Source organism: Python bivittatus, unplaced genomic scaffold (genome assembly GCF_059951505.1).
Source record: "Python bivittatus isolate LINGU-HERP-01145 unplaced genomic scaffold, Pbiv_v1 ctg000340_np1212, whole genome shotgun sequence".
Classification (NCBI taxonomy): Eukaryota; Metazoa; Chordata; class Lepidosauria; order Squamata; family Pythonidae; genus Python; species Python bivittatus.
Window position 1 is genome coordinate 9,969,777 of NW_028277056.1, and position 25,346 is coordinate 9,995,122.

The 25,346-nt window shown below is 41.0% G+C and overlaps 1 protein-coding gene across 1 annotated transcript in view; it reads right to left on the reverse strand.

Moving 5' to 3' along the window:
- Positions 1-5,567: 5,567 nt before the first annotated feature.
- GRM5 (glutamate metabotropic receptor 5) overlaps positions 5,568-25,346 on the reverse strand; it is a 206,414-nt gene continuing 186,635 nt past the window's right edge. The window contains exons 8-9 of the mRNA XM_088140844.1: positions 20,595-20,690; positions 5,568-6,411 (exon numbers count right to left, since the gene is read on the reverse strand). Coding sequence (XP_087996970.1) covers positions 5,568-6,411; positions 20,595-20,690 — 940 coding nt within the window. The remainder of the gene's footprint in view (positions 6,412-20,594; positions 20,691-25,346) is intronic.

Sequence of the window (25,346 nt, forward strand, 5' to 3'; positions counted from 1 at the left end):
CCCTTCCCAATTTTAAGTAAGTAAAGTCTCTTATGAATTGAGCTTGAATCCTGCTCAAATATCCTAGGAGGTTTTTTTCCCTCCAACAATATGGAAATGGTTGATTTCTGTCTCTCTGTCTCTCTGTCTCTTTACTTTCTACTGTCAAGTATACCCTTCAGCCCTATAATTTTCTGGCAATCTGCCATTCAATTCCTAACCAGATCTCCAGCCCCCCTTAGTGTTTTGAGGTCAGCCAACATTGGCTCAGGGCTTTCATAATTTTAATGAAGATTTACCCCAATTGTTTTGCAGACAGACCCTAAGCTTGGAAAGTAGCCCAATCCATTTGATAATGGCTTGTGGAAGGTAGCTCATCTCAACTTGTTTCTAATTCTGGAGCATGAATCAGGAACCCAGCGTATTGACCTGTTATCGCACACAGGAAAGATTTAAAATGTATTTATTTGATTTACAGAGCTGTTCATCTCCCAGTAAGAGAGCCAGGTTGGTGTAATGGTTAAGGCACCAGGCTAGAAACTGGGAGAATGTGAGTTCTAGTCCCACCTTAGGCATGAGGCCAGTTGGGTGACCTTGAGCCAGTCCCTCTCTCTCAGCCCCAGGAAGAAGACAATGGCAAGCCACTTCTGAAAAACCCAAGAAAACTACAGGGACTTGTCCAGGCAGTGGGCAGGAGTCAACACTGACTTGAAGACACCCCTCCCCCTCATCTCCCAATAACTACTCTGGGTGGCTTACAACATTTAAATGCCTGATGGTGCCAAGAAACTTTTTGTATCTTCATCAGATTGGACATGATTTGCAGGAAAGTTAGAAGGGGATGAAGTCTGGCAAATTTGATATGGAACAGTGTAGGGGCTTTAGAGTTATGCTTCAATAACAGTAGGATTGTCCAGACATCTGGCAACTTCAGCAGATCTTGGCTGTTCTCAAAAAACAAAACAAAAAAACAAAACAAAACAAAAACCCTCATCAGGGATGAATCTGGGTAGTAGTAGGAAATCCCAAGGTCTTCAGACTAGACTGGGAAGTAAAATTAATATATCCTGGAAGAAGGTAATGGTAAACCACTTCTATGTTCTTGCTAACACATCTACATGATGTATCCATGAAGTCAGCTGGGTTCAAATTTGCCTTGATGGATATTTTATTTTCACATTAAGATCTGAGTTATCAATGTACTCATAAACGTTTTGCTTTTTTGAATACAAGGGCAGCTCTACTGGATCAGGCCAAAGATGTGTCTCGTCCAAAATCTGCTTCCCCTGGTGACCAAGCAGAAGGATTGGGAAACAGCTCCTTCTTGGCTATATTCTTCCCCAGCCACAGGCAATTCAGAAATTGCCTCTGAATCTGGACATAGCATTAGCCAGCATATTGTCCTCCACAAATTTGCAGTTCCGTTGCAAAGATTCCTCTCTCTTCCCCATCTCATGTAGACATGCTTCAGATCAGTCATGCCAAGGTTTCCATAGCTGAACAAAGTATTTGGATTTCTTTAAGCCAATTTCTTAAAGAGCCATTTATTTTGATTCAGCCACAATCTTCTGAAGGCATCTTAAAAGACTGTGACCTTTGCATCAGAAGTCATAGGCATGTTTATCACAGGATCAGTACATCAGATGGTGACTGGTTTAAATTTGCAACCATGATGTGCCAGGATGGAGTACTAGAGTTTGTGGAGTATCTCATTATAATGCTTCCCCAGCTTAGAAAAGGAAAATTAGCACTAGAAGCAGCAGATTGGGTTAAAATATTTCTCCATGATGGGCTACCTTTGGATTTGCAGGATTTCATTTCCCTTGAAGAAATATTCAAGAATGACATTCTACACTTACTAAGCTTACCATATCTGGCTGCAAAAATGGAGGTGAGCAACAGAGAGATACAGAAAATTCTAATTTTTTTTGCTGCTATCTGGTTAACTGGATTCCCCCCCCCCCCAGCCCACATAAAGATAACTCTATCACAGTTCTGAAGTAGTATTGTCATTCTACCACCTCATTAGTTGGGCTGCAGATCTGGGCTGCAAAAATCTGAATGATCATTAGATGGTACAAAGAGCAAGAGTTTTCTGTACCCTTTTAGCTCCCTCTTTGCAATTGTTTTCTTCACATTCAATCACATTCAGGAGGAATTGCCAACTGTGCCCTAATGTTCATGCATTTGGTTGAAAGTATGAATAAGTCTTCAAGTGTGCAAGAGTTCTAAGTACCTTAAGAGACCCTCTTATGTACTGTATCTGGTCAAATGCAGGGATTTTTGAGGATGTGAGCCTCGTTATTCATCTGAGCACTTGAGGGAAATGAATTAAAAAGGCTGTTTTGCTACATGGTAGAGTGAGTCAAACATCAAAGACCCAGTTAGAACCTAATGACTCTTCTCATACCTTCAAAGACAATGTTTATCAGAGGCTAGTTAATGGAGACATTAAGAGTTGAATAACTAAAAGATGGGAAAGTAAGTGACATCCATGTATCTGGGAACCAGCCTTGCTAGTTCAAAGCAGGAATTCCACTCAGTAAGCAATTGCCTGCATAGCATTTCTGACCAGACAACAAATGTATGCTTTCTATCCAACCACCAAAGCTATTAGTTATGATTAGTTCCAGGGTTAATCCAGACTGTTATTCTTATGAATGAAATATGCATGCCTGTGGCATGACCTACAAAAGATCTTCCTAATATATAAGAGGGAAGTCCTTTAAAGATGATTATAAGATACCCAATTTTCAAAAATAGGAGGTTGGACCCAAGCTTTTAGTGCAATTCTGTGTATATTTGCTCAGTGAGTAAGCTCCTTTGAGTGCAGCATATACCTATTCAGAATAAATAGGTATAAGATTGCAGCATCAGTTATGCTTAGAGTAAAACTACTGAAATCAATAACTAAAATCTTGTATTCCTTGCTGACTGGAGATGATGATGAGGCTACCAGACCTGGGCTGTAAAACTCAGGATGACCTCTAGAGGGAAGCAAAAAAATATAAAAACTCTTTGCTGTCATCTAGGGGCTTTTTGGGGTGTTTTTTTCAATCCAGATTTGATAGCTCTAAATGTCCTTTGATCTCAACTGATCTGGAGATCACAAGGTGGATGAAACACATGTTTTAGTGTAGTTCCCACTCAAGAGATACATACACATTTATGCATCTACCTATCTCTGTAACTGAGGACATATGTTTAGTCAATGAATTTCTAAATTAATATTTGTAATTGCTCTGTAGAAAGTATAAATTGCTGAGCTGTTTTGTTTTTTTCTGTGCCAGAGGCAACAATCATGAGGAATGTTATATGGTGGTTTTGAGTACAGCTGGCACCAGAAACTGGCAGTGATGGGCAGTTGCTCAGGGCCCACAGATGTTGAAAGTTTCCTGCCAGTAATCTAACGATGATCTCTCTTCTCTGCTTAGGAAATCAGGGATTGTTGAGAGACCTCTTTACACATTATTTATTCATAGGTTCTAAATATAAAGGAGAAGAGGACTGTATCCATGGTCCTACCATGAGAAAGCATTCACTTCATTATTTAAACACTTTCCCTAGCATTTGCAAAGGCAAGCCAAAATGGAGGCAACCAAAATCATGTAGGCCAGGGAACACATCCTGTGTTCTTCTAGGTGTTGCTGGCAAGTGTGGCCAGTGGTAGGAGATGCTGAAAATTGTACTTTAGCAACACTTAAGAGTGTGACAGGTTACCTATCCTGATGGATCTTTTCCATTTCATTGAAACCCTTGCACAATCTGTGCAAAGGTGCAACTGCAGCAATATAGGCCAACAGGGTAGGCCTAGCTAGATGGTCCTCCCCTATATGTAGACGGTGATGTATAAAGGGATAATGTGGGAGGAAGGTTTTAGTTTCATTTAGAGGCAGGACAGGTATCTTGCTAATTATGAAATTTTATTCATTCAGCTGAAGGCTCAAGGTGGATCTAATTTAGCAATCCACCACATTGTAACCTCCCATCCCAAGTCCCCCCACCCCACCTGAAGGCTGTACAAAGCAGTCAAGCTACTTTCACAGGCTGCCTAGATTAAAAGCAGTAGCCCATAACGTTAATGATGGGCAACGTGTGGGATTCCCTGACTTTGGGAGTTATTGTGCATGGTCTAAGATGAAGAGGACCAGAGAAGGAGAGTGAGTGAAAGATCTGGATCATGAGTCTATTGCCTGTGTGAACTTCTTGAAAAAGTTGACTGTTTGTATGTGGGGGTAGGGATGAGGTGCGGGGAAGAGAATTGTCTCTAATAAAGTTTTAAAAACTCAGTGAAAAAGTGATGGTTGCCCCATTGGCCCTAAAACACTGAGGTTCTTATATTGCAATTTCCTCTGAGGATGGACATAAGGCTGACTGGCACTCTTGTCTCTCAATCAAAAGTAATCCTGGGAATGGCCCTGCCCACCCTTTATACACTCTTTACACCCCCTTAGAGAGGCCCTGTCTCACTGCTAGAGACAGCTGATCTCCTCCTTGTGACTAAAAAACCTTTATCCTTGATAGAAGTTTCACCTGGCAAGGTTAATGCAAGAATGTCTGTAAAAATATGAGTTTCCCTTGGGAACACAGCAATGCTTTTGCTCCACAACATCACTAGAAAGAGAATATTCAGCTCAACATATGTCCTGATCAGGGAATTACAAAACAGTACTCCAGAAAATACTATTACTATATTATTATTATTTTGTGGTGTTTTTTTTGTTTTGTTTTTTTTTGCTACTTCATTATTGATTGGCAACATGGTGAAATAGTCAGGAAAAATCCTCCCAGAATGCTGTTGTTCTGGAGATGAATCCCATGATAAGAAAGAAAGAAAATTGATACTTAACTGAAGAGAGATTTTCCCCTCTCTTAAACTTATCGGTCGGATGGGAAGTCATTTGGAAAGCCCTCTTAGAGTGTGCAGTCATGTGCTGCAATGCGTTAACTTACATTTATCAATGGGCAGCATACTGCCATTTTAGTCAAAAATGTTCCGTTGTTACAGAATATATTACTATTGGTTGAGATCTTCATTAAAAAAAAAAGCAAACACCTTCAACTGAAAGGAAAAGGAGCTGGATCTCTTGGTCCCAGGTCTGGAGTTCACTACAAAATGTACATTCAAGGTTTTGGTCTTCCATGTCTTGAAAAAAGATCAAGGTTTTCTTCTGGGTTAAGGAATCCAAGTAAACAAACACTGGATAGCTTCTGAACATCAACTTCCTGTTCTTCCCCACCAACAGTTCCCTGTTATTCACTAATGCAAAGCACTTGGCATGTAAGTGATTTAAGAGACTCCTTATCAGCCCTCAGAAATAGATGCAGTGTTTCTTTTTCCATTGAAAAGCCCATGTTTTTAAGGCCACGAAAAATCTGCTAAAAGTTTTGTTGTGTACGTATGAGTGTGTGTGTAAGTTTAAAATAGCATAACCCATCTGTTGTTTTTATTTTCCCCTTGCACCTTTTCCCCCCAAAATGACCCATTACTCTCATGGTGTCTGTAAACACTGGAGAACTGGGAGGCTTGGCTTCACCTCCTGATGAATTTGAAGCTGTAGAGATCCAAAGTTGAACTTCAGTTACATTCACAAAGAAGAAGAACTCTGCGCGTAATCCCTTATAATAAGTGAGTCATATTTCGGTGACGACGGCATACAAAGGGCAGATTCAGATGCTGGAGAACTGGGTGAACCACTTCCAGAATCAACAGAGTCCCTGAAAGGGGAGGGAGGCGTTAAAGCCACCAACTCTTCAAGCTCGGGTTTGGGAGCTGCTGGGGTTTCTGCTGAAAGACCTTCTTTGACACTTCCACAAGAAGGCTTCCTGGCTGACTGAGATGCTCCATTGACCTCAATGGCAGGGAGAGGCTGGATCTCTGCAAATGTTGTCATAGTGGTTGGAAGCTGTATTTCCCTTGGAATCAAGTAGGAAGAGCACAAAGGAGTAGTCACCATTGCTCCTGGTGTGGTGGTAGAAAGCATCATGGAGTTCAGTTCACTGATATTGGCAGTGAATCGAGTCACTACACTGCTGATTTGCTCCATCAGGGATCCTTGGGAAGAACTGCTTCTTTGGGCTTGTTCAGTCTGGAACGTTGGAACATCATCTTCAGTCCGGCTAAGGGAAGCAGTCCTCTGGCTCACTGTACTGATAGGGGAAGGAGTTTGAGCTCGATATTGAGCTGGATAGTGCTCCTCAGCTTCAGAGACATCATAAAGTGTTTTGGCACTGGAATCAGGAAATGTAGTGGCAATTGTGGTGCTACTGCTGTGCCGGCTGCTGTCTGTGCTTTTAGAGAAGGGTTTGATCACTGCGGTTTGGTTGGGGTTCTCTTTCTTATTGATGTGGACTGAAAGCCTTTGCCAGAGATGGGCTCCTCTGCTTGTACTTTTTTCATTCTGGGCCCATGTGACTGATTTCCCATTGGAGCTGTGAAACAAAAGAGAGAGAGAAAGATACACATTGAGGTTTATAGGTAGAAGACATCTTGACATGTTTCTTGAGGAGCATCAGAATCACAACCGTGGGAATTGTTAGTGCAAAGTTGGCAGTGTAACATTTGCAAGGCAGGATGGAAATAAATACACATTTACAGACCCCTGGAACAGATACAGTAACTGACAATCATCCTCAAAGCCCAGAGTTGGGGCAATAACAATAGGTGCTATGGCATCTTTAGATTTTGGTCATGACAGAATTGGTGTTTGTGTGCATTCTCACCCAGAGGTTGATGCAGGGAATCCAGAATATAAGAACTGGATGCTAGGCACCCTCTGGCTGTATGGATTTCCCCAGGATTCCCAGCAATCATAATCATTTTAGAAGCTGAAATCCATCAGTCTGGAGGCTACCTAGGTCAGGAAGGGCTGGACTAGTTTTTGCTTGAAACTCCGATGAAAGACAGTCCACCATTCCTCCAAGGAATTGCCCTTTTTTGAGCTGCTTTTTCTATGAAAAAGCTTCTTGTGATATTCAGCCACAACCAACACTGATACAACTTTAGTCCTTTGAGGTAGTAGAGGACAAATAATTGTCTCTCATCAAATCAATCACAAATGTTACTGTAGCTGAAGAGTAGCAAATACACAATTCTTCCTGACAATCCTTTAGATATTTGAAGAGTGGTGTCACATTTCTCTCTCACATGATCTATGGCCAAATTGTCATCATTCTCATTGTACACATGGTGTAATGTTTCTGGCTTCATTCATGGAAACAGCAGGAATGAGGCAATACCCACTTTTAATCAGCAGAGAAATGTCCACATTCATAATACAGTTTAAAGTCTTGTTTTACTTTCTGGTCTGTCAAGTGATGATGTCAGGATATATTTTAAATTGCACCTTATCTTTTTATTGTCATTTAAAGAGAGGAAAAAGGGTATCTAAGCTAACAGTTTAGGTATGCATGCTGCCTTGAGTTGACCAAAAATAAAAGTGGGATAAAAATCTAATAATAAAGTAAGATGTATAACAGATATAAGATGTAAGATAGATATAAGATGAGATATTTGTTCATGGCCATTGAGTTGCATTCCTTGTATGCTTACTCAGTTAGACAATATTTTTCCTACAATATACACAAGCTATCTTGGATACCTCACATTAACCCATGGCTTTTCTCTTGGTTTTCAGGTAAAGATATTAAGTCTGCCTCTTGGTGACTTCATGGTCATGTCTGTGCAGTTTTCTTGGCAACCGTTTGAAACTCATTTGACATTGTCTTCTTTCTGGATGTTTTTCCAAATTCCTAGTCTGATCTGTAGCCCTGGTTTTTTTCCTGGTGGCCTGCCATGAAGTTACGAACCCGGTCCAATCGTCCATAACTTTTTGGAGATCAAGGTGCTTGCCTCTGTTGCAACCTAAGTAAATCCTTGTTTGTCATGACAAATTTGACTCTTGCTTGCTGCATGAATAGGTCTGTGATATCTTCTGGCACTTCTGCAGAAGTGGTTAGCTACTGCTGTCTTCTGGAATGCTTTTTTGTCTTCCTAATCTAGCCTATAGCCATGTGATTTCCTGGTAATCTCCCTACATTCTAACCAATTAACCCTTCTTAGCTTTTTCAGGTAGGTGAGGTTAGCTAGGTTAGCTAGGTGCTGCCACCTATTTGTGACAGATTTCAGGAGAAGAATCTCATCACACAATCCTCTGTATTTTATATTCCTCCCACCAAAATTATATTTTGGAGTTGTTTCTTGGGGGAGGGATCAGAAAAATGCTTTATTTGCATTTTGCAGGACATAGCATTACTAGCGTTGGGTGTAATATATTCTACAGAATATTTTCTGCATATAAATAATATATGCAGGATATATTGATTGACTGATTTATTATACGTCATTAAGTCAGTGCTGACTTTTAGCAACCACATAGATAGACCTTCTGGGAACAGACCAAGATGATCTGTCCCCAGTCTGGCCCTTCAGGCTTTCCAACAACACACCCATCACCACTATAATTGAGTCCATCTACCTTGTTGCTGGTCATCATCTTCTCCTCTTTTCTTCCACCTTTATGGACTTCTCAAGAGAGAGGAGTCTTCACATATTTGTCCAAAATATGATAATTTGAGTCCAGTCATTTGTGCCTTGACTGAGAATTCTGGATTTATTTCTTCTAAGATCAGATTGTTTGTTTTCTTGGCTAGCCATGATATTCTCAAGAGTCTTCTCCAGTAATCAAGTTCAAAAGTATCAATACTCTTTCTATCCTACTTCTTCAAAGTACAATTTTCACTTCCATAGAGTATCACTGGGAAAACCATTGCCTGCATGATCTGATCTTTGCAGGTATAGACATGTCATAGCATCAGAATATCTTCTCCAAGGCCCTCATTGATACCCTACCAAATGCTGGTCTGCAGTGTAATTCTTGATTGCTGGTTCATTACTGTTGATAGTCAATCCTAAAAGTCAGAAGCTATCTTTGACTCATATGCTTCAGAACAAAGCTTCTGTCAGGAAACTGAAGTAAGATTCAACTGCTAGTTTGCTTAGCTATTTTTCATGACACACAGGAAAGTGGAATGGCCATCTCCCATAAAGCCAATCTTCCTAAGATTTAGGAACAGGGATCAAATGTTCCTTGGAAGAAAAAGGGGACATAGTAATCACCTTGTTTTTTAAAATATATTTAAGACTTTCCCATATTTATTTCCCTCACATGTTCTCTAAGATGTAAAAAATGGAATGGGTGGAATTAGCACAGAACTGAGAATACCTTCTATCTGTTCCGGGAGAATAAATACGGGGCCAAATTTTGGGAGTTATTTCTTAACTAGAGACCATCTAAGGCAACAGAGAAATAGGGAAGAGGAATACAGAGAAGGCTCTGGTGAAGTAGACACATTTCACCTCAGTGAGGCATTATGCACTGTAGGTATGACATCATTTGCTTTGGTGAGTGTAGTAATGATGCAGTTGCTCCCAAGGTACTTCACATAAATTCGGGTGGGGGGAGACAGGTAGACTTCCCAGTGCCCAGAAGAAGCACTGGCATATTGGCACTTCCAGGAAGTGTTTCCAGTTTTGGAAGTGCCGGAAGACACCCAAGAAGTGACACAAAGCTGGTTCTCTCCAAGAGTGTGTGGGAGGGTTGATTTGTAGAGCTGCTTTAAAGGGGATGTTTTATCATTATTACTCTTACTAGTATTACTTTGATTTGCATGGCCACCAATCTCATCTAAGTGACTCCGGGCAGCTCACAACAGATACAAACAACGATCTAATAAAAGCAAGGTAAAAAACCAATATACAAACATACAGAACCATCAACATTTATTTTGCTCTAACCATCCTTGTGAAGCTTTGCACAAGCTTCAAATTGGTCAGAGACTGCAACCAAAGGGTGGGTCATGAATACTTAGAGGTATTCTCGCACACAAACACACACACACACATATCAGAATCTTAGTGCACATGTTCATCCCCTGTGAGGCCTCCATTCTTTCAAAAGGGTGCTAATCATAAAAAAATCCCCAAGACATTTCCAGGAAATTTGCTCTATACTTTCCAGTGCACAGCTGCACACAAAAACACTGTGTTGCAAAATGAAGGCCAAGCAGAAACACACAGACACAATGGGTTATTTCATTACACAAAGAAAATACAAATGCTTCCTATGGGCATTGTTGAGAGGGGACTTGGAAAAAAAATCCCAAGCTCTGTATGCTTTTCCCACCTCGTCTTGTTCAAAAAGAAAAAAAAAATCTTTATTTCCTTTAGGTAATTTAGCTTTACCTAATTCTATGTGAAGACTACCCTGTTTTAGGAACAGTGATTATCATATAAATAAATAATGGCATTATGGTTCCCTGGGATAATTTTATTTCAGGCGTTCAATGAATTCCCTCAAGTCAGAGACTAGAGATACATAGAATATGGGGATAAATTGATTTACCAATCATTTCCTTTTTCTTCTAATGCACGAAAATGTATTTTTTTAAAGAAAAGTTGGAGATTTCAAATACTGTAGAAAACAGTGTTGGGAACTACAGTTCCCAGTTTTCTTTGCAGAAAGTTGTTATGATTAAGCTTATATAAGTTTATCTAACCTTAGAAGCAGGGACAAGCAATCTTTCTGCCGCCGAAAGAGAGAGAAGAAAGAGAGAGAGAGAGAGAGAGAAAGAGAGAAGGAGAGAGAGAGAAGACATTCAGTGACACCACAGGACTGGCTAGGACTGAAAATGGTGCAGTTTTTGCATGCATGTACAGTATGTATGTGATTAAATCAAGCTAGGTATATTAAGTATCCTAGACAGAATTAATAACTTTTAGCCTTTTAATTTTAAAAATAGCCCATGATTTTGGCAGTCCTATTTTGTGGGAGGGGGAAGGGAAGAACCCAAATGCCACAAAAAGGGGGACAGAGACAATATGCAGCCTGTATGGTTTATACCAGTGTTTCTCAACCTTGACAACTTTAAGACATGTGGACTTCAACTCCCAGAATTTCCCAGCCAGACAAGTTACTAAGGTTGAGAAACACTGGTTTATACAGTTGTAAAGGGCCTTGTCCTGAATGCAGAGACAAGTGTGCAAGTGCGCCTAATGCAAAATCATTTCTCCATAAAATGCAGTGAAGGCAGACCCACTGCAGTGACAGCAATCTCAAATCCATGAAAGTATCTGCTTTTTAACTGATGTAATTAAAATGGGAACTACTAAATGGGAACAAAGAGTCAGACTTTTTCTGTATCTTTTTGCTGCATGTGGTGGCCGCTTGGATTTTTACAGTCCAGGTATCGTATGCCTAAGAAACTCACTCTGAGATGTGTGACTTACATATATGTGTGTGTAATATGTGAAGACATGCAGAATTTTAGTTCATATAGTTAGAACGTGAGTCATTAATGCTACTTCTGACTTAAGTTATAATGTCATTACAGCTTCTCCAGATCTAAGCATCCTCCAGATATGTGGATTTCAGTTCCCAGAATTCCATAGTCTACACGGTCATTCCTGAGAATTCTAGGAGCTGGTCTACACATTTGGAGGAGGCTCCAGATTGGAGAAGGCTGATGTGACTGAGTAGGTCAAATGCTAACCCTGCTCTGCGATGAGCATGAGATAGTAACACTGGTTACAGTTGCTACAGAAAGAAGGCTTAAAACTGGAGCTTGAAAGTGAGAACGACAGTTGGAGAGCATCACTTAGTAAATGGCAGAAGAGTTAGTGAAGGAGAGTTAGGGATTATTGATTTTGTGACAGAAAGGAGTCATGTGTTAGAAATCTGTGAGAATCTGCTGAGAAAAGATTTAGAGGCCAGGGCTGGTGGCTACAGGAGCAGAAAGCCACGTCGTGAGATGCTGGAGGAGCTTCAGAAGCTAACTTCCAGAATGAAATATGAGCAAAGAGGACTTGAGTGAAAAATGGCCAGTGCAAGAAAGAGGGCTATTTGTTCAGCTTCTGTTCTGGTTAAGATGAATTTCGTGAGTTTGCAAAATCTATTTGGAAAGAAAAGCCACTTAGATCTTATTAGGTGAAGAAATTCCTCTAAAATCTCTGGTTAGATGATGTAAACTCTCTAAACATCCACAACCCAGCATATAAGATCTATGCAAGAACTTTGAAACATATTATTTGAAAACTATTTGCTTTTAAAATAATTCCATTAATGAACATTATCATTCTGTTCAACTACAACATACTGGCTGGGGAATTCTGGGAGCTGATGTCCACACATCTTAAAATTGCCAAGTTTGAAAGACACTGGTCTGCAATAACCTGTAATGGCAACTATGCAAGAATCCCTAAAGAAGCATTTAGAACAGGGGTACCTGCGTGTGGGGGGGGGGGGGCAGCCATGACCACATGATGAAAGCCCCACCCATCATGCTGCCTGTAAAAAAGGGGCGGGGCTTCAGTCACCTGGGTGCAGTCGGCATCTTGGCTTTTTACGTTATCCCCCGAAAATGGGCCTGATTTAGGAGTCTTGAAGTATAGGATGCACCTGAGATTTTATCTAAAGCAGCACACAGAGCCTCAGATGTCCATGCAATAGGGGCATCCACACTGGAAAGCATTTGTAATAATATTTAATTTAATTTAATTATTGCTGTTGAAGTTTTTTTCTCCTCCTTCACTTATATTTCTATATATTTTCCTTGCTTTTCTTGTATATTAAATTCCCCTCTCACCCCTATGGGTGGTGGTCTGCATCTTCCTCAGTCTGGGGTCCTCTACCAGAGGCCTGGGAGTTTGAGGGTTCTGCGCAGGATCTGAGCTGTTCCTAGCACTGCGCTCTTCTGGACAGAGAGCTCGGATGTTGTTCCTGGGATCTGTTGGAAACACACACACACACACACACACACACACACACACATGGATGCATGCATGCATGCATGCATAGGCTTACCAACCATCTTAGGATATACTTCGAGACTGAAAAAAGTGACTTTTTGAATATGTTGTTTAAACTATTATAATGCAATTTACCTATACTATTTTAGGGAAATTGAATTATAACTGTAGTGGTTATTGGCCATGTTCTTTAAGGTTTAAGAGAAGTTTCAACTTGTAAATAAATAGATAATGGATGATGATTACAATGAGGAGTCCATGATTCCTTTTGGAAAAACCCAGAGCAGCTCCAAAGAAGTTTTTTTTTTATTGTATTGAAGTTTTATTTTATTGTATATAATGTCTTCCTTAAAGTATTTACTGGCAAATCCATTGTAGTAAATAGCTCAGGGTAAGACCTTTTTTAAAACAAAAAATAAAACAGATGAGTGAGCAGTGCATAAATCAAGTTAAAGGCTGCATTCTGCAATTGTTGCTTGGAGATGTTAAAGTCAGCTTAAGCTTTTGTGTGAAGATAGATAGAACGGACAAAGCTGGTCCACGATAAAAACAAAAGCAAACATGGGTACGGTTTGATACTGTCCAAGATTAATTTGTCTATGTGCTGAAGCATTTCTAAGATTCAAAATGAATAAAAGAGTCTCTCTGAAACAGATTGCCAACTGCTAGGGAGGATTTCACCCTGCGTCAGAGGCAAACGTACAGTAACACTTCTAATACATCGTCCGTCTGCATCTAATGTAGGTGAATGAGCCATCTACACACGCTGCCATAATAAGAAGCCATAAGATTCATTACATTTTGTGTGACAAAGCACTTCAGTTATTGGTGGGTGGTTTTCAGCAAACAATTTGCCTAATAAATTGTATATAGATTTATTTTCTTTAAAACAAAAAAAGAAAGAAAAGTCAGGGTTCTGCTGAGCTGGTAGGACCCAGCATCTTTGAAAGGACCAGAAAGCGGGTGCTAGGCCTAAGAAAGGACTGTATGCAAAAGATGCTGTTAGGGTGGACCATCTGCTTAAGGTGCAGGATCCTACAACCTAGAAGAGCTCCACATTCAGAGCCTCAGGACCTTAGTTTCTTAAAAAAAAAAAAGCAGGGGTGTTATTCTCCTTTAACTTCTCCTTTCCCAAGAAGACTTCTGCAGAAAGGAACATGCCAGATGTTCAGGAGATCCAGTTTGGGTTCCAAACATCAGAGGTTGCATAGTCCAGGGAGTCCAGTGCTCTCTTTACCACTCTGTGGAATGAACTCTGAACTCTGTTGCCCTTCCTGTTGGCCTGTGTAGTTGCATTCCCCAACGGTTAGATGCTTTAGGGGACTTCATGTGAATTTTGCAGCGCCACCAGAAAGCACTGTTTGTATTCTAACAGTGACTGCAGTGTTGGAGAGCTGATTGATTTGCAACTCAGCCCCAGTTGGGTGAAAGTGCCAAAAAGCTCTGGGTTTTTGTTCTGTTTTGAGACGTTATGGCTCTGTTTCCCTTAGAGGGAAAGCTTGCCTCATTCCGTTTGGGAAATCTGAGTTTCAGGCCCTAGAAGAGAGAGGGATTGCAGTTGAGCCTTCTAATCTTCTGGAAGGCCTCCGAATGTCATGAGTGATGCTACTGGAAGATGAGGATGAAATCTCTGGAAACTCTCCCTTTCTTTTTATCTGGTTTTTTTAGTGGTTTAAGAATGGAATGGGAATAGACATCCTCTGGGAAGCAAGCTGCTTCCACTCATTTCTGCCTTTAAACCCTCACCCCAAAACAGGCTAAATCTTCAGGCAGGTTTTTGGGCTGCTTTTGGGGGGGGTGGGTGTGGCTCAGGAAGGTAAGAGTGAGGATAGAAGAGATGGACCTCCTAGGGCAGCTTCCACTCATTCCCAAGCATTAACTGTAAAAATAAAGCAAAATATGGCACTGTTGAAATTCAGCCATTTTGCCACTGAATTTCAGCAGAACGTTTTCAGGGTGTCAAGCAGTGGGGTGGGGGGTGAGGTGCAAAATGGGACATACAGGGAGATGCTATCAGCTTTTGCAGTTCCACCAAAGTAACCCAAATAGGACTGAGACTCGTTCACAGAGAAGACATGAAAAACACCAAACTACTTTTCCTTCCTTTTTGTGTGAAATTTGGGGCATGGGGATTCTTTTTATTGCCCTAGGAGTGGCAATATCTCAGGCCCTGGCTGTGATTCTTAGCCTTTCGAGCCAGCAGAACTTTCAAAATAATCAGGAATCACCATCAAATTGCGTCTGAGGCTCTGGGAAGTAACATTACTGGAAGTGTCCTTGACATGACCTTGTGAAAGAAATAAGTGAAGCCCATCTTTAGGCTGGCTGAACAATTGGAACCTAAGTCTCCTGACCCAAGAGGTCCTGTTTTTTCATAGCGCAGCATCAAACTGAGCTGGAAAAGGTGATTTTACGTGGCAGTTTTTCTTACAAGACAAAGAAATCCGACAAATACAAAATGGGAGGTGCTGGACGAATGGGAGATGTGTTTTTGTTCCTGATATTGTCTGTTTGCAAGGCACTTTTATTTTTGAAAAACAATCAGTTGTCAGCCCTCCCCTAATAGCTTTTGCTTCTATCGTATAAAATCAATTATGCAATGGTATGTTTTATGAGGTTGTCAAAGCACAGACGTCTCAATAGCACTGCTATGATTCTGGCATGAAATTACTGACTTAATTAAATGCAACAAATAAGAAATTAATAATTCACATAGACTATATAAACACACACACACATACAAATGTTCACCCACCATCCACATCTGAAATGCGGCATTATCTTGCAGAAGATAAGTAATTTGAGTTGGATACCTTCAATTAGAGAGCCAATTTGGTGTCATGGTTAAATTCCAGACTAGAAACTGGGAGACCATAAGTTCTAGTCCTGCCTTAGGCACAAAGTCAGCTGGGTGATCTTGGGCCAGTCCCTCTCTCTCAGCCCTAGGAAGAAGGTAATGGCAAACCACTTCTGAAATCTTGCCAAGAAAACTGGAGGGACTTGTCCAGGCAGTCACCAGGAGTCAACACTGATTCAAAGGCACACACACGCACACACCTCTTCAGTTACTCCCAAGGAGTGTGCACTGGCTCAATTGGAAAATAATTCGAACAATCCTAGTCCAATCTCATTTCTTTTCCTTTTTTTCTCTGGAATTACACAGGCTTTTTGAACGATTTATGCAATTTTAAAAAAGGATAGAGATAAGTCCATTTCCATTTATTGTCTAATTGGGAAGGCACTGTCATAGCCCAGGACTCAAACTCTGACTCTGAAGAAGCTGCTCCAGCTGAACCAGTGGAATGTCAGCCTCAGGAGACACTAAGCCAGGAATCACCTGAGGCTGATCAAACACAGGCACCATCTGAACAGCTGGAGCAGTCAGATGATGATGTATGGCCTCCAAGCCCTTGAACTTGGCAACCAGAGCAGAGAGCAGAACAAAGACGCTCAATGAGGCTCCTTGCCAAGCAAGGGAATAACTCAATTAATGTCACCTGACTGCAGCCTGATTTAAGAGGCAGCCCTGACTGGTGTTTTTCTGTTGGAAACAACCGTCTGATCTCCTGCACTGGCATGTGGTTCCTGTGATACTGCTTGTGATTCCTGAAACCCCAACCTTTGGACTGGTTGATAAACCTGACTTGGCTCTCTGAACTTTAGACTGGATTTGATTTCTGCTTTGCCTGTCCCTACTGAAACTGAAACTACCCAGGCAAACTTTCTTTCCCAGAGACTCCCTTTTGATTTACATTCCTTTTTTTGTCAGCCTTGAGAAAATTGCTATTTTTACCTAGCAACTGAGTGTGTGTGAGTTTGAAACCTCATACAGGACAGGCATATTTTAAGGATTTCTAAAAAAACTTGTAGGAATATTTGTCCTGTTCAGATAGGTATTGTGTTACACTTCATTTAATCTTTTAAAAGCGCTGTATGTAGTCTCTTTGTAGAGAAGCTTCTTCCCTATGGCCATACTTTCTAACCAGTTGTCATGGTCCACTCTGAATCCGATTCAGAATTGGAGGCCGAAGAGCCAGTACTTTCTGAAGCCCAAGTGACTTTGGAACAGGCAGAGGTATTGGATGAACAGCAGGCTGCGCAGTTGAAAGAGGTGGGGTTGGAGAGCGAGCAGCAGCCGGATTCAGTCTCCAATAACAGGGCAGAGAGTGTGAGACCACCTGATGCTCAAGCTAGGCGTGCCAAAAAAAGAGCTCTGCAATGGCATTCAGCGAGGTTGCTCGCGAGGAGGGAATCTCACCCTCAGAAATGAGGAACACCGGCAGTTATTATAAAACAAGACTCAGTAGAGGGGGAGTCTTTGGTAATGACAACCATCTAGTTACCTGCTTGTGTCTCGCTCACATCTTCCTCGTGTCTCGCTCATGTTCCTCTGGGGATTGCTACCCTGTGAACCTTGACTCGCACTACCTACGATCCTGCATCCTGCATTACCTCGGACTGGACTCGACTACTTCTCCTGCCAGGCAAGCTTGTAGCCTCTCGCCTTGTGAAAACCTTGTCCCTGTACTGTATCGGAACACAGACTCCTCTGTGTGTGTGTGCAGGTTCATGACACCAGGTGGCATATCACTTAGGTCTTCCAGGATGTGCCAGAAAAGATGCTTCTGATCTGCAAAGAGCCTGGTGCTGTTGTCAATGCAGCAGGCTTTTTACAGAAAGAGGAAGAGATCCTTCAACCATCTTTTATATCTTAGAAAGTAAGAGCTGCCTTTGCTTTGCACCATAATGTAGTTGGTTGTTACATGGAATTTCTCTCCTGCTGCTGTTCATCTTACCATAGATCCACAAGGAGTCAGTTGCCCAACTTTGTTTCTTGCTAAATCTGTGATGCCATTTTTAAAACTCCCTACCAAGTGCTACTAGAAATGCAGTTGTTTATCTCCCATGTCATCTCAATCCAAAGCAAATAGCATATAGGACTGATTGCTAAAGTTCTTTGTGCCAACTATGTACTATCACTGCAAAACATGAGTGCTAATCTAAAAACATGAGTAGGTTTCAGAATTCATTCTCACAAGGTATTGTTGGCTGTCATTCCATTGGCAATGCTACAGTCAGTTTTACTGTTTCAGTACATGGACTAAATCTGACATTCTCCAGATTCATCCTTCTAACACATGTCTATGAACCATATAAGAAGGTGCAATCTTTCTTTAGTTAAGACTGGTAGGATTATATGCTCAACATTCTTGGCTTGTAGGCTTTACAATTAGTTTTCTTGTTATTCTTACACCAAGATTCCTTGGAAGAAAGAATCACCAATTTTAGCCATAATAAGAGATACCTAAGAGGAATTCTCCAGATTCTACCCGTATAAGATTTCTAGTCTACTAATTTAGCTCAACTTTCTCAGTATGATGGTGCATTTTCTCTCTGCTGAACTGGAATTTTTAGGTTCTTTTCTGAAGGGAATATATACTAGATGAGAAAATATACTGGATGGGAAAGAAAACCTATTTTCCATGGCATGAAAATGGCACATGAGTAATTGATATTTGCATGTATTTTTTCATCCCCACCAATTTGCTTCTTGTTCTTCAGCTGAATTGCTTTTTACAGAATAGATCAATCTAGTTGACGTTCAAAGCAGACACAGCAATGACAAAGGGAGGGGAGGAGAGGACAGGCTGTATGAAACCTCAAGAGAATGAAAAAACAAACAGACATGGATAATCAATACCAAGCAGATGTGTGAATAAGATCAACTCTTGTTGACATCACTGGCCAACAAAGAGAAAAAGGTAACAGTGATAAAAATGATGACTTGGATAACCCAGAGATTCTCACTGAAGGAGCATTCTGATTCAGAAAAAGGAACTGTGAATTTTGTTAAATTTAATTCATTAATTATTTTAATAAACTCTTTGAATTAGTTAAAAGTCTGCTGATTCCTATATTTTGGGAAATCGCTCCCAACTGTGGTCCCAAAGTCTACATTTTGCTGCCCAGGTGGCCAAGCTCTAAAATAATGCTTTTAGAGGACGTTGTGATGATAGAGCAGAAGAAACTATGCAGATTTTAACTAAAACAAATGGTATCCCCAAACTGACATTTAATATGGGACATTGGAAATTGTCTTCTACTAGGTCAAATCACAGTCCATCTAAACAAATATTGTTAACTCTATACCATAATATAGCAGCAAACTTGAGTTTCAGTCAGGAATTTCTCCAACCTTACCTGGAAATTCCAAGGGTTGAACCTAGGACTGGTAGCCAAATGTACTGAAACCTGGGAAGTTTCCCATCACGGTGGTAACATGAGACACAGCCTCCTTGATACTCTGGCTTGAAATTCTCTCCCTCAAAAGGCTGGCCAGGCCCCTTGTTTGATGGCTTAAGGTGGGCAACCAAGGCCATTTTATTAGCCAGGTATTTAACTGGGTTTTAACTGTGTATAGAATGAGCTATTGTTTAAATTTCTGTAACTTTATTATCCCCATTTTTGTGTACTAGAATAGAGTTTTTCTTGTTGCAGACACCTATGTGGGGAGGGGGAGGGGAGGTTTGTGGAGTCCTGAAGGTGGGGAATATAAAAGAAGGTATTTTGTCAAAGTCTTTCTGGCTATTCTCAGTGAGGAGGAAGAGATCAATATTTTCTGTCTGTCTTTGCAATCTGTGATTGTCCTTATGTTTGATACAACCCACATAACTATTTTACCTCTGATTGCTAGCATTATCTGTGGGAGAATTTCAGTGATGATTTGTGGGTTATCCAGGCACCTTTGGAAATTCTCAAGTATGATTTCTTTTTTTGTTGTTGCTGTCATTGTAGACTATATGTCTAAGCATTTTTCAGTAATGCTAAGTATCTTGAGAACCTCTCTTCCAATCACTACAGGGCATTTTTGCTGTTAAAGAAAAGAGGGAAGAGAAAGAGAAGGAGGAGCAGGGGACGAAGAAGAAAATTCAGCAGCCCATGTGTAACAAATTCACATTTTAGGAATGCTGGAGGTCATTCTGTGCCATTGCTGCTAGGCCAAATAGATTCCAGGAGAGTTCCCAGCTTTCTCATTGAATCTCCTGTTTTGATAGAAAAATAACCAGTAATGAATGAAGTGATTCCCATACTGAAAAAGAGTCAGTTTTGCAGAGTCAGGCAGCCAATTTTTTTATTTTTTATTTTTGTGCCTTGAAGAGCAGCTAGGAGGGCAGGAATGGATAATCTGAGCTGCAGGACTTGCCCTGCCCCTGTGGGAAATAGACATAAGCCGTATGTAATCCTTATGGGCGTATCTGCAGGGTATGGTCGAGAAAGTCAAGATGATGGCCCTGATGGTGCAATCAAAGTGCACTGTTGTGGTCACCATCTTACTTTTTGGACCATATCCTGTAGATACCCCTGAATCCTTATCATAGGTTTAATATAATTATAAAATAAAAGCCCCACCAAACAAGAAAACAGTGGGAAATTCAGGCCTGACTCACTTTGATGTGGCCCAGCTTCCTCTGCATATTCATCCAACCCACTGAAGCTTTCAGCCATCTCACAACCCAAAATTTCTCCATTTTGGCCTTACAGGATAGTTTCCATTCTCCGGGCACTTAGAACCTTCTCCTGCAAATGAAGCTGCTGTTACAAACCAAATAGGAAGCCAAGCTGGTCTGGCAACCCTGATTGCAGATGTGACAACATAAACCATCAAGGAGCATTCCAGAGATTTACTGCACAGGTTGGACAATGATCACACATTGAGGAGGTGGGCTGCAATGTTCCCCTGGGTGCTCCTCTGACAGACAAGTTCCTTGACCTCTGGAAGGGGTTGGGTGGCATTCATGCTTTTACTTACCTGCTCATTGTCGCTCGCCCACCATTTCCCATACTCCCTTTTGGAGTGAAACACTCTATTTCCGACTTGTGCTGGGCCAGCTTCCTGCCTTTGTACCTAACAAATCATGACAATGACAGGAGCAACAAAAACAGAAAGAAATGATTGTGGGCTTGGGAGTTCTCCTGTCGTATAGCAAAGGTGCAAGAAAGGGAGGGAGTGGTGCATGCACAGATCATGGTGGACTTCCAAGAACTGCACTAGCCACTGGGGCGCAGTCTGTAGTCTTTTGCCTGAGGCCCTTTAAATTGCAAAGTGGAATGGGAACCAGATGGAGGTGGAAGGAGGGCAACCAGAAGAAAAGTGGAGGGAGAAGAATAAACATGTGGGTGGAAAAGGCACAGCACCTCTGGCCCCTCAAACAAGTGGATTTTCCCATTAGGAGCACATTTGGTTGCACATGCTGGCATGCAGTTGAGAGTCACCACCACAGAATAAAATCATTTATGACAAGAGCTTGGGAATTCACAGGCTTTGCCCTCTTTAAGATTTAAAGGAAAAATATAAACCACGGTTGCCAGCATGGTGTCTGTGATGCCTGTAGATGGCATTGGTGGACTTCTAAAATTTAATAACTCTGTTTTTGAAATGGCTGAACATTTGTGAGGTTACCAAATCTCACCAGGCTGCAGCATTCTCACGTGAGATCTTGCAAACCTTTACACAAGAACTCTGAAATGTTGTGGTAACTTGACTGGTCTCGTGAAAGATCTGCAAGCTAAGATCACTAAAATCATGTAGACACCTCATATAATTTGGGGATATTTTTAAAAAATATTTTTGGGGTGGAGGGATGCAGCACCTGAAAAGATGGATGAAGCTGACCTAATGTTTCTCTTCGCATGAAGAGTAACTAAATGACAGAGTGCAATTAACAGACTGTTTCTTTAATGACGTAATTAATGGACAAGGATTGCCAAATTTAATTGAGAACAAAGAGCTGAAAGAGAAGAACATGGGGTGCTGGTGCTGTGTTTTAGGGAAGAAAATTGTGCAGATTCAGGTGGATGACCACCACCCTTCAATGGAGAGACTCACACAGTTATCTAAACCAGTCTGCCCCCACACTCCATTTGTGTTAGGACTCCAGCTCACAGAATTCATGACCAACATGAAGGACACCAAACTGAAAAAGTTTGTGGTAAAGCATCCAAATAGTTGCTTTGCAGCCCAATTCCCTCAGTGATAATAAAATATAAAATAAAAATAAAATATTGCCTTAATAGCAAAATTCAGAATGCATAGACAAGTGACATTAGTGATGAAGCTAAATCTGTTAGGGTAGGGACAGCCAACCCAGTGCCTTTCTAAAGTTTGCTTTACAACCACCCAAATGGGCCATGCTTCTGGGTCTAAAACATCTGGAAGGCACCAGGTTACTGACCCACAGTCTTATAGGGCATTCCTGTTTCCAAAGCAGTGCTCTGTGCAAAGCTGTGATAAAACTGCAAGGTTCTGAATATAAACTATGCAGAATATTAGATATGTATACATACTAAGGCAAGTCAGTTCCTACAATGAAAGGAAAAGCAGAAGTGCTTTGTCTGCAGATGAAACTGCTGAAAGAGACAAAGCGGGTCAGACAGCATCACAAAAATCCTGGTATGCATAAACCTTCACTCAAGTGGTTAGAAAAGAAAGGCATTAAAGGAAGATAGGATTGAGAAATGTTAATCACATCTTCAGGGGAAAGTCAAAAAGTTTTCCATGGTAAGTTTTCCATGAAAAGGTACTGCAACAGGAGATTCATCTAAATCTAGGCTAGGTGCGTATATCAGATATACAGTATGATTGTAACTCAAATTCAGAATTTGGTAACTCATGAAATGGTTCTCCCTTTTGAGAACTTCTGCCATCATGTTCAAAGCCACTAGTTCTGTAGATCCATAAGCTGATAAGAATTTGGATGTGATAGATTTTTTTTTTATAAGCCTATTTGTATACTCTTCAGCAGGTTGCTTAATGGGGATCTATTGGATAGTTTGGAATTCAGTCCATTTCCTGTTCTGAACATGACTCTCACAGAAGAGAATAACTGTAGCTCAGGGTTGAACTGTGGAGTCCTTGGGGCTCTCTGAACTTGGTTGTTTGCTTGTAGACATTCCATTACCCAACTAGGTAATGTCAATATCAACTGATGATGTTACCTAGTTGGGTAATGAAATGTCTGCAAGCAAACAACCAAGCTCAGTGAGCACCAAGAACTCCACAGAACCTGATTCTTTATCAATAAATTTCACTAAAAAATAAAAAAATAATAAAAATATTTTATTTTTATAAATAATTTTTTTTTAAATAACTTTAAATTTGCCATATGTTGCTGTACCAACCATGTTTTCTTGTTCAAAAAGACAGAGTGGATAATCTTTTTTTTTTTTCTGTAGGAGGCAGGATTTACTTGTACTCATTACCAAAGACACTCATATCCATCCATTCACTTTCATCAGCATTCTGGTGCCTTGTGGTAATTAATTTTTTAAAAATCTACTGAATTTCCCCCTTGGTGTTAGAGCATAAAAGGCTACTCTGTCCTTAACTTGATTGGGCTTTTTTTACATTCTCACTCTATGAATGGAGGAGGAATATTGTAGCCCTATCCCTATGACAAGTTCAGATAACAGTGTCATTTCCAGTGATGACCACCTTCAAGATAAATTCAATTTCTGGGATCATGCTTAGAGTTTTCAAATCAGCCACAGTAGACCTGGTTAGTACTTGAATGGGAAACCACTAGTAAATTCCAAGGGGTTAGATCAGTGTTTCTCAACCTCAGCAACTTTAAGATGTATGGACCTCAACTCCCAGAATTCCCCAGCCATGCTGGCTGGGGAATTCTTGGAGTTGAACTCCATACATCTTAAAGTTGCTGAGATTGAGAAACACTGGTTTAGATAGATTGGAAAGTCAAAAAATATCCCAGAAGAAGGCAATGTTGAACTACTTTCATATTGTTTCTAAGAAAACCCCATGCTATTAGGAACTGAACTCAGGTGGTACAAAATTTTCCCGTATCACCATTAATTTCCCATATCTAAAAAAAAGTTAAATGGAAACATGGAGAGATTCCCCCTCTGGTGCATTTCAACAGATTTAGTTTTAACCTAAGCTTACTGTTTCATTATTGAGTAATTTATCTACATCTGTGGGAGTAACCTTTGAAAAATAAAATTATTGTAGCTAGACAATTACATGTAATTGCAGCATTACTTTGCAAAAGTGATTCAAAAAAAAAAAATCTACACACAAAGGTCTATCTAGATACAGAAGAAGAATAAAATGACATCTCGTGTTGGATGCAGAAACACTTGAGGCAAGATTGTTTCTAAGCCTATTCACAACAACTTAGAGAAAATACCACATACCCCAGTTTGAATGGGATTTCTCTGAAACACGCAACTTACAGACATGGGCAAGGGAGGTTTTGCTGTTTAAAACAGCTACAATGAGCCAGTTCAGATGGAAGATCAGATTGTGATCTCCCTGGGACTGGAGAAGGCTCTTGGCTCAAGGGTAGAGCATTTGTGTGGCAGATAACTTGCTCCACACTCATTACACGGACTCATTCCTTCAAAGTACATTTCACTGCAAAGTACATCAGAGATCCATTGGTTTTATTCTTTGTCTTCAAGACAGGAAAATGAATGGATTTAAGTATAATAATTCTAAGAATTATTTCAGCATGTTAGGTTTCCCCACACTCTATTTTCATGGGTCACTGGCTTCAATGGACAAAAATAAATAAAAAAGTGGAGAAAAACAATTAAACCAAAGCAGAATATAGTGAGAAAAAAGTTTGTGGGTTCACAGAATGAAGGAATTCTACAACCCAATCTCCCTTCTGGAGGCTACAATTTATAAACAATTACCTAGCAAAGAATACCAGATCACCTTATTTGTAAAAGCTCCACTTATACACAAACTGAAAGGCATCCGGGGGGTGGGGGGAGTTTTGCGACATGCTTTCTGACTAGACAAGTGTAAAACCTTGATGTTTTGATCCCCCTGCAGATGCCCCAAAGCCAATACAGTGGAACCTCAGGTTACGAATTTAATTCGTTCCGTGACTCTGGTCGCACCCTGAATTGGTCGCAACCCGAAGGAAATTTCCCCATAAGGTTCAATGTAATTACCGTTAATCCGTTCTGGCGTGGAGGACAGGGAGGCGGCTATTGCTTGGAGGGAGAGTCCCCCTCCCTACGACCACGTGTCAGGGGCATAAAATGGCCACGGACCACGTGTTAGGGGTGGAAAAATGGCCGCGGACCACGTGTCAGGGGCGGAAAAATGGCTGCGGACCACGTGTCAGGGGCAGAAAATTGGCCGCGGACCACGTGTCAGGGGTGGAAAATGGCCGCGGACCACGTGTCAGGGGCGGAAAAATGGCCGCGGACCATGTCACGGGAGGGAAAATGGCCACGTATCCTGCTCGTACCCTGAGGCGGAGTTCGCAAACCGAGGTACATTTTTGCAGCCGGAGCTGGTGTTCACCCGAAAAGTTCGTTAACAGAGGTGTTCGTAACCCGAGGTACCACTGTATGGGTGAAAATGCCAATCCTCCCTCTGACTACCTCTTTTGTCCCTTTATGAAACTTGATTTCCTCTCTTCCAAGCAACAGTCCGTTGCCATGTGAAATCTGATGAGAGGGTTCTGAAACTAGGTTGAGGACTCCCTGTGTCCCTGGGTTGTAGGTTGCCAGCTCTCATTCTGTATTC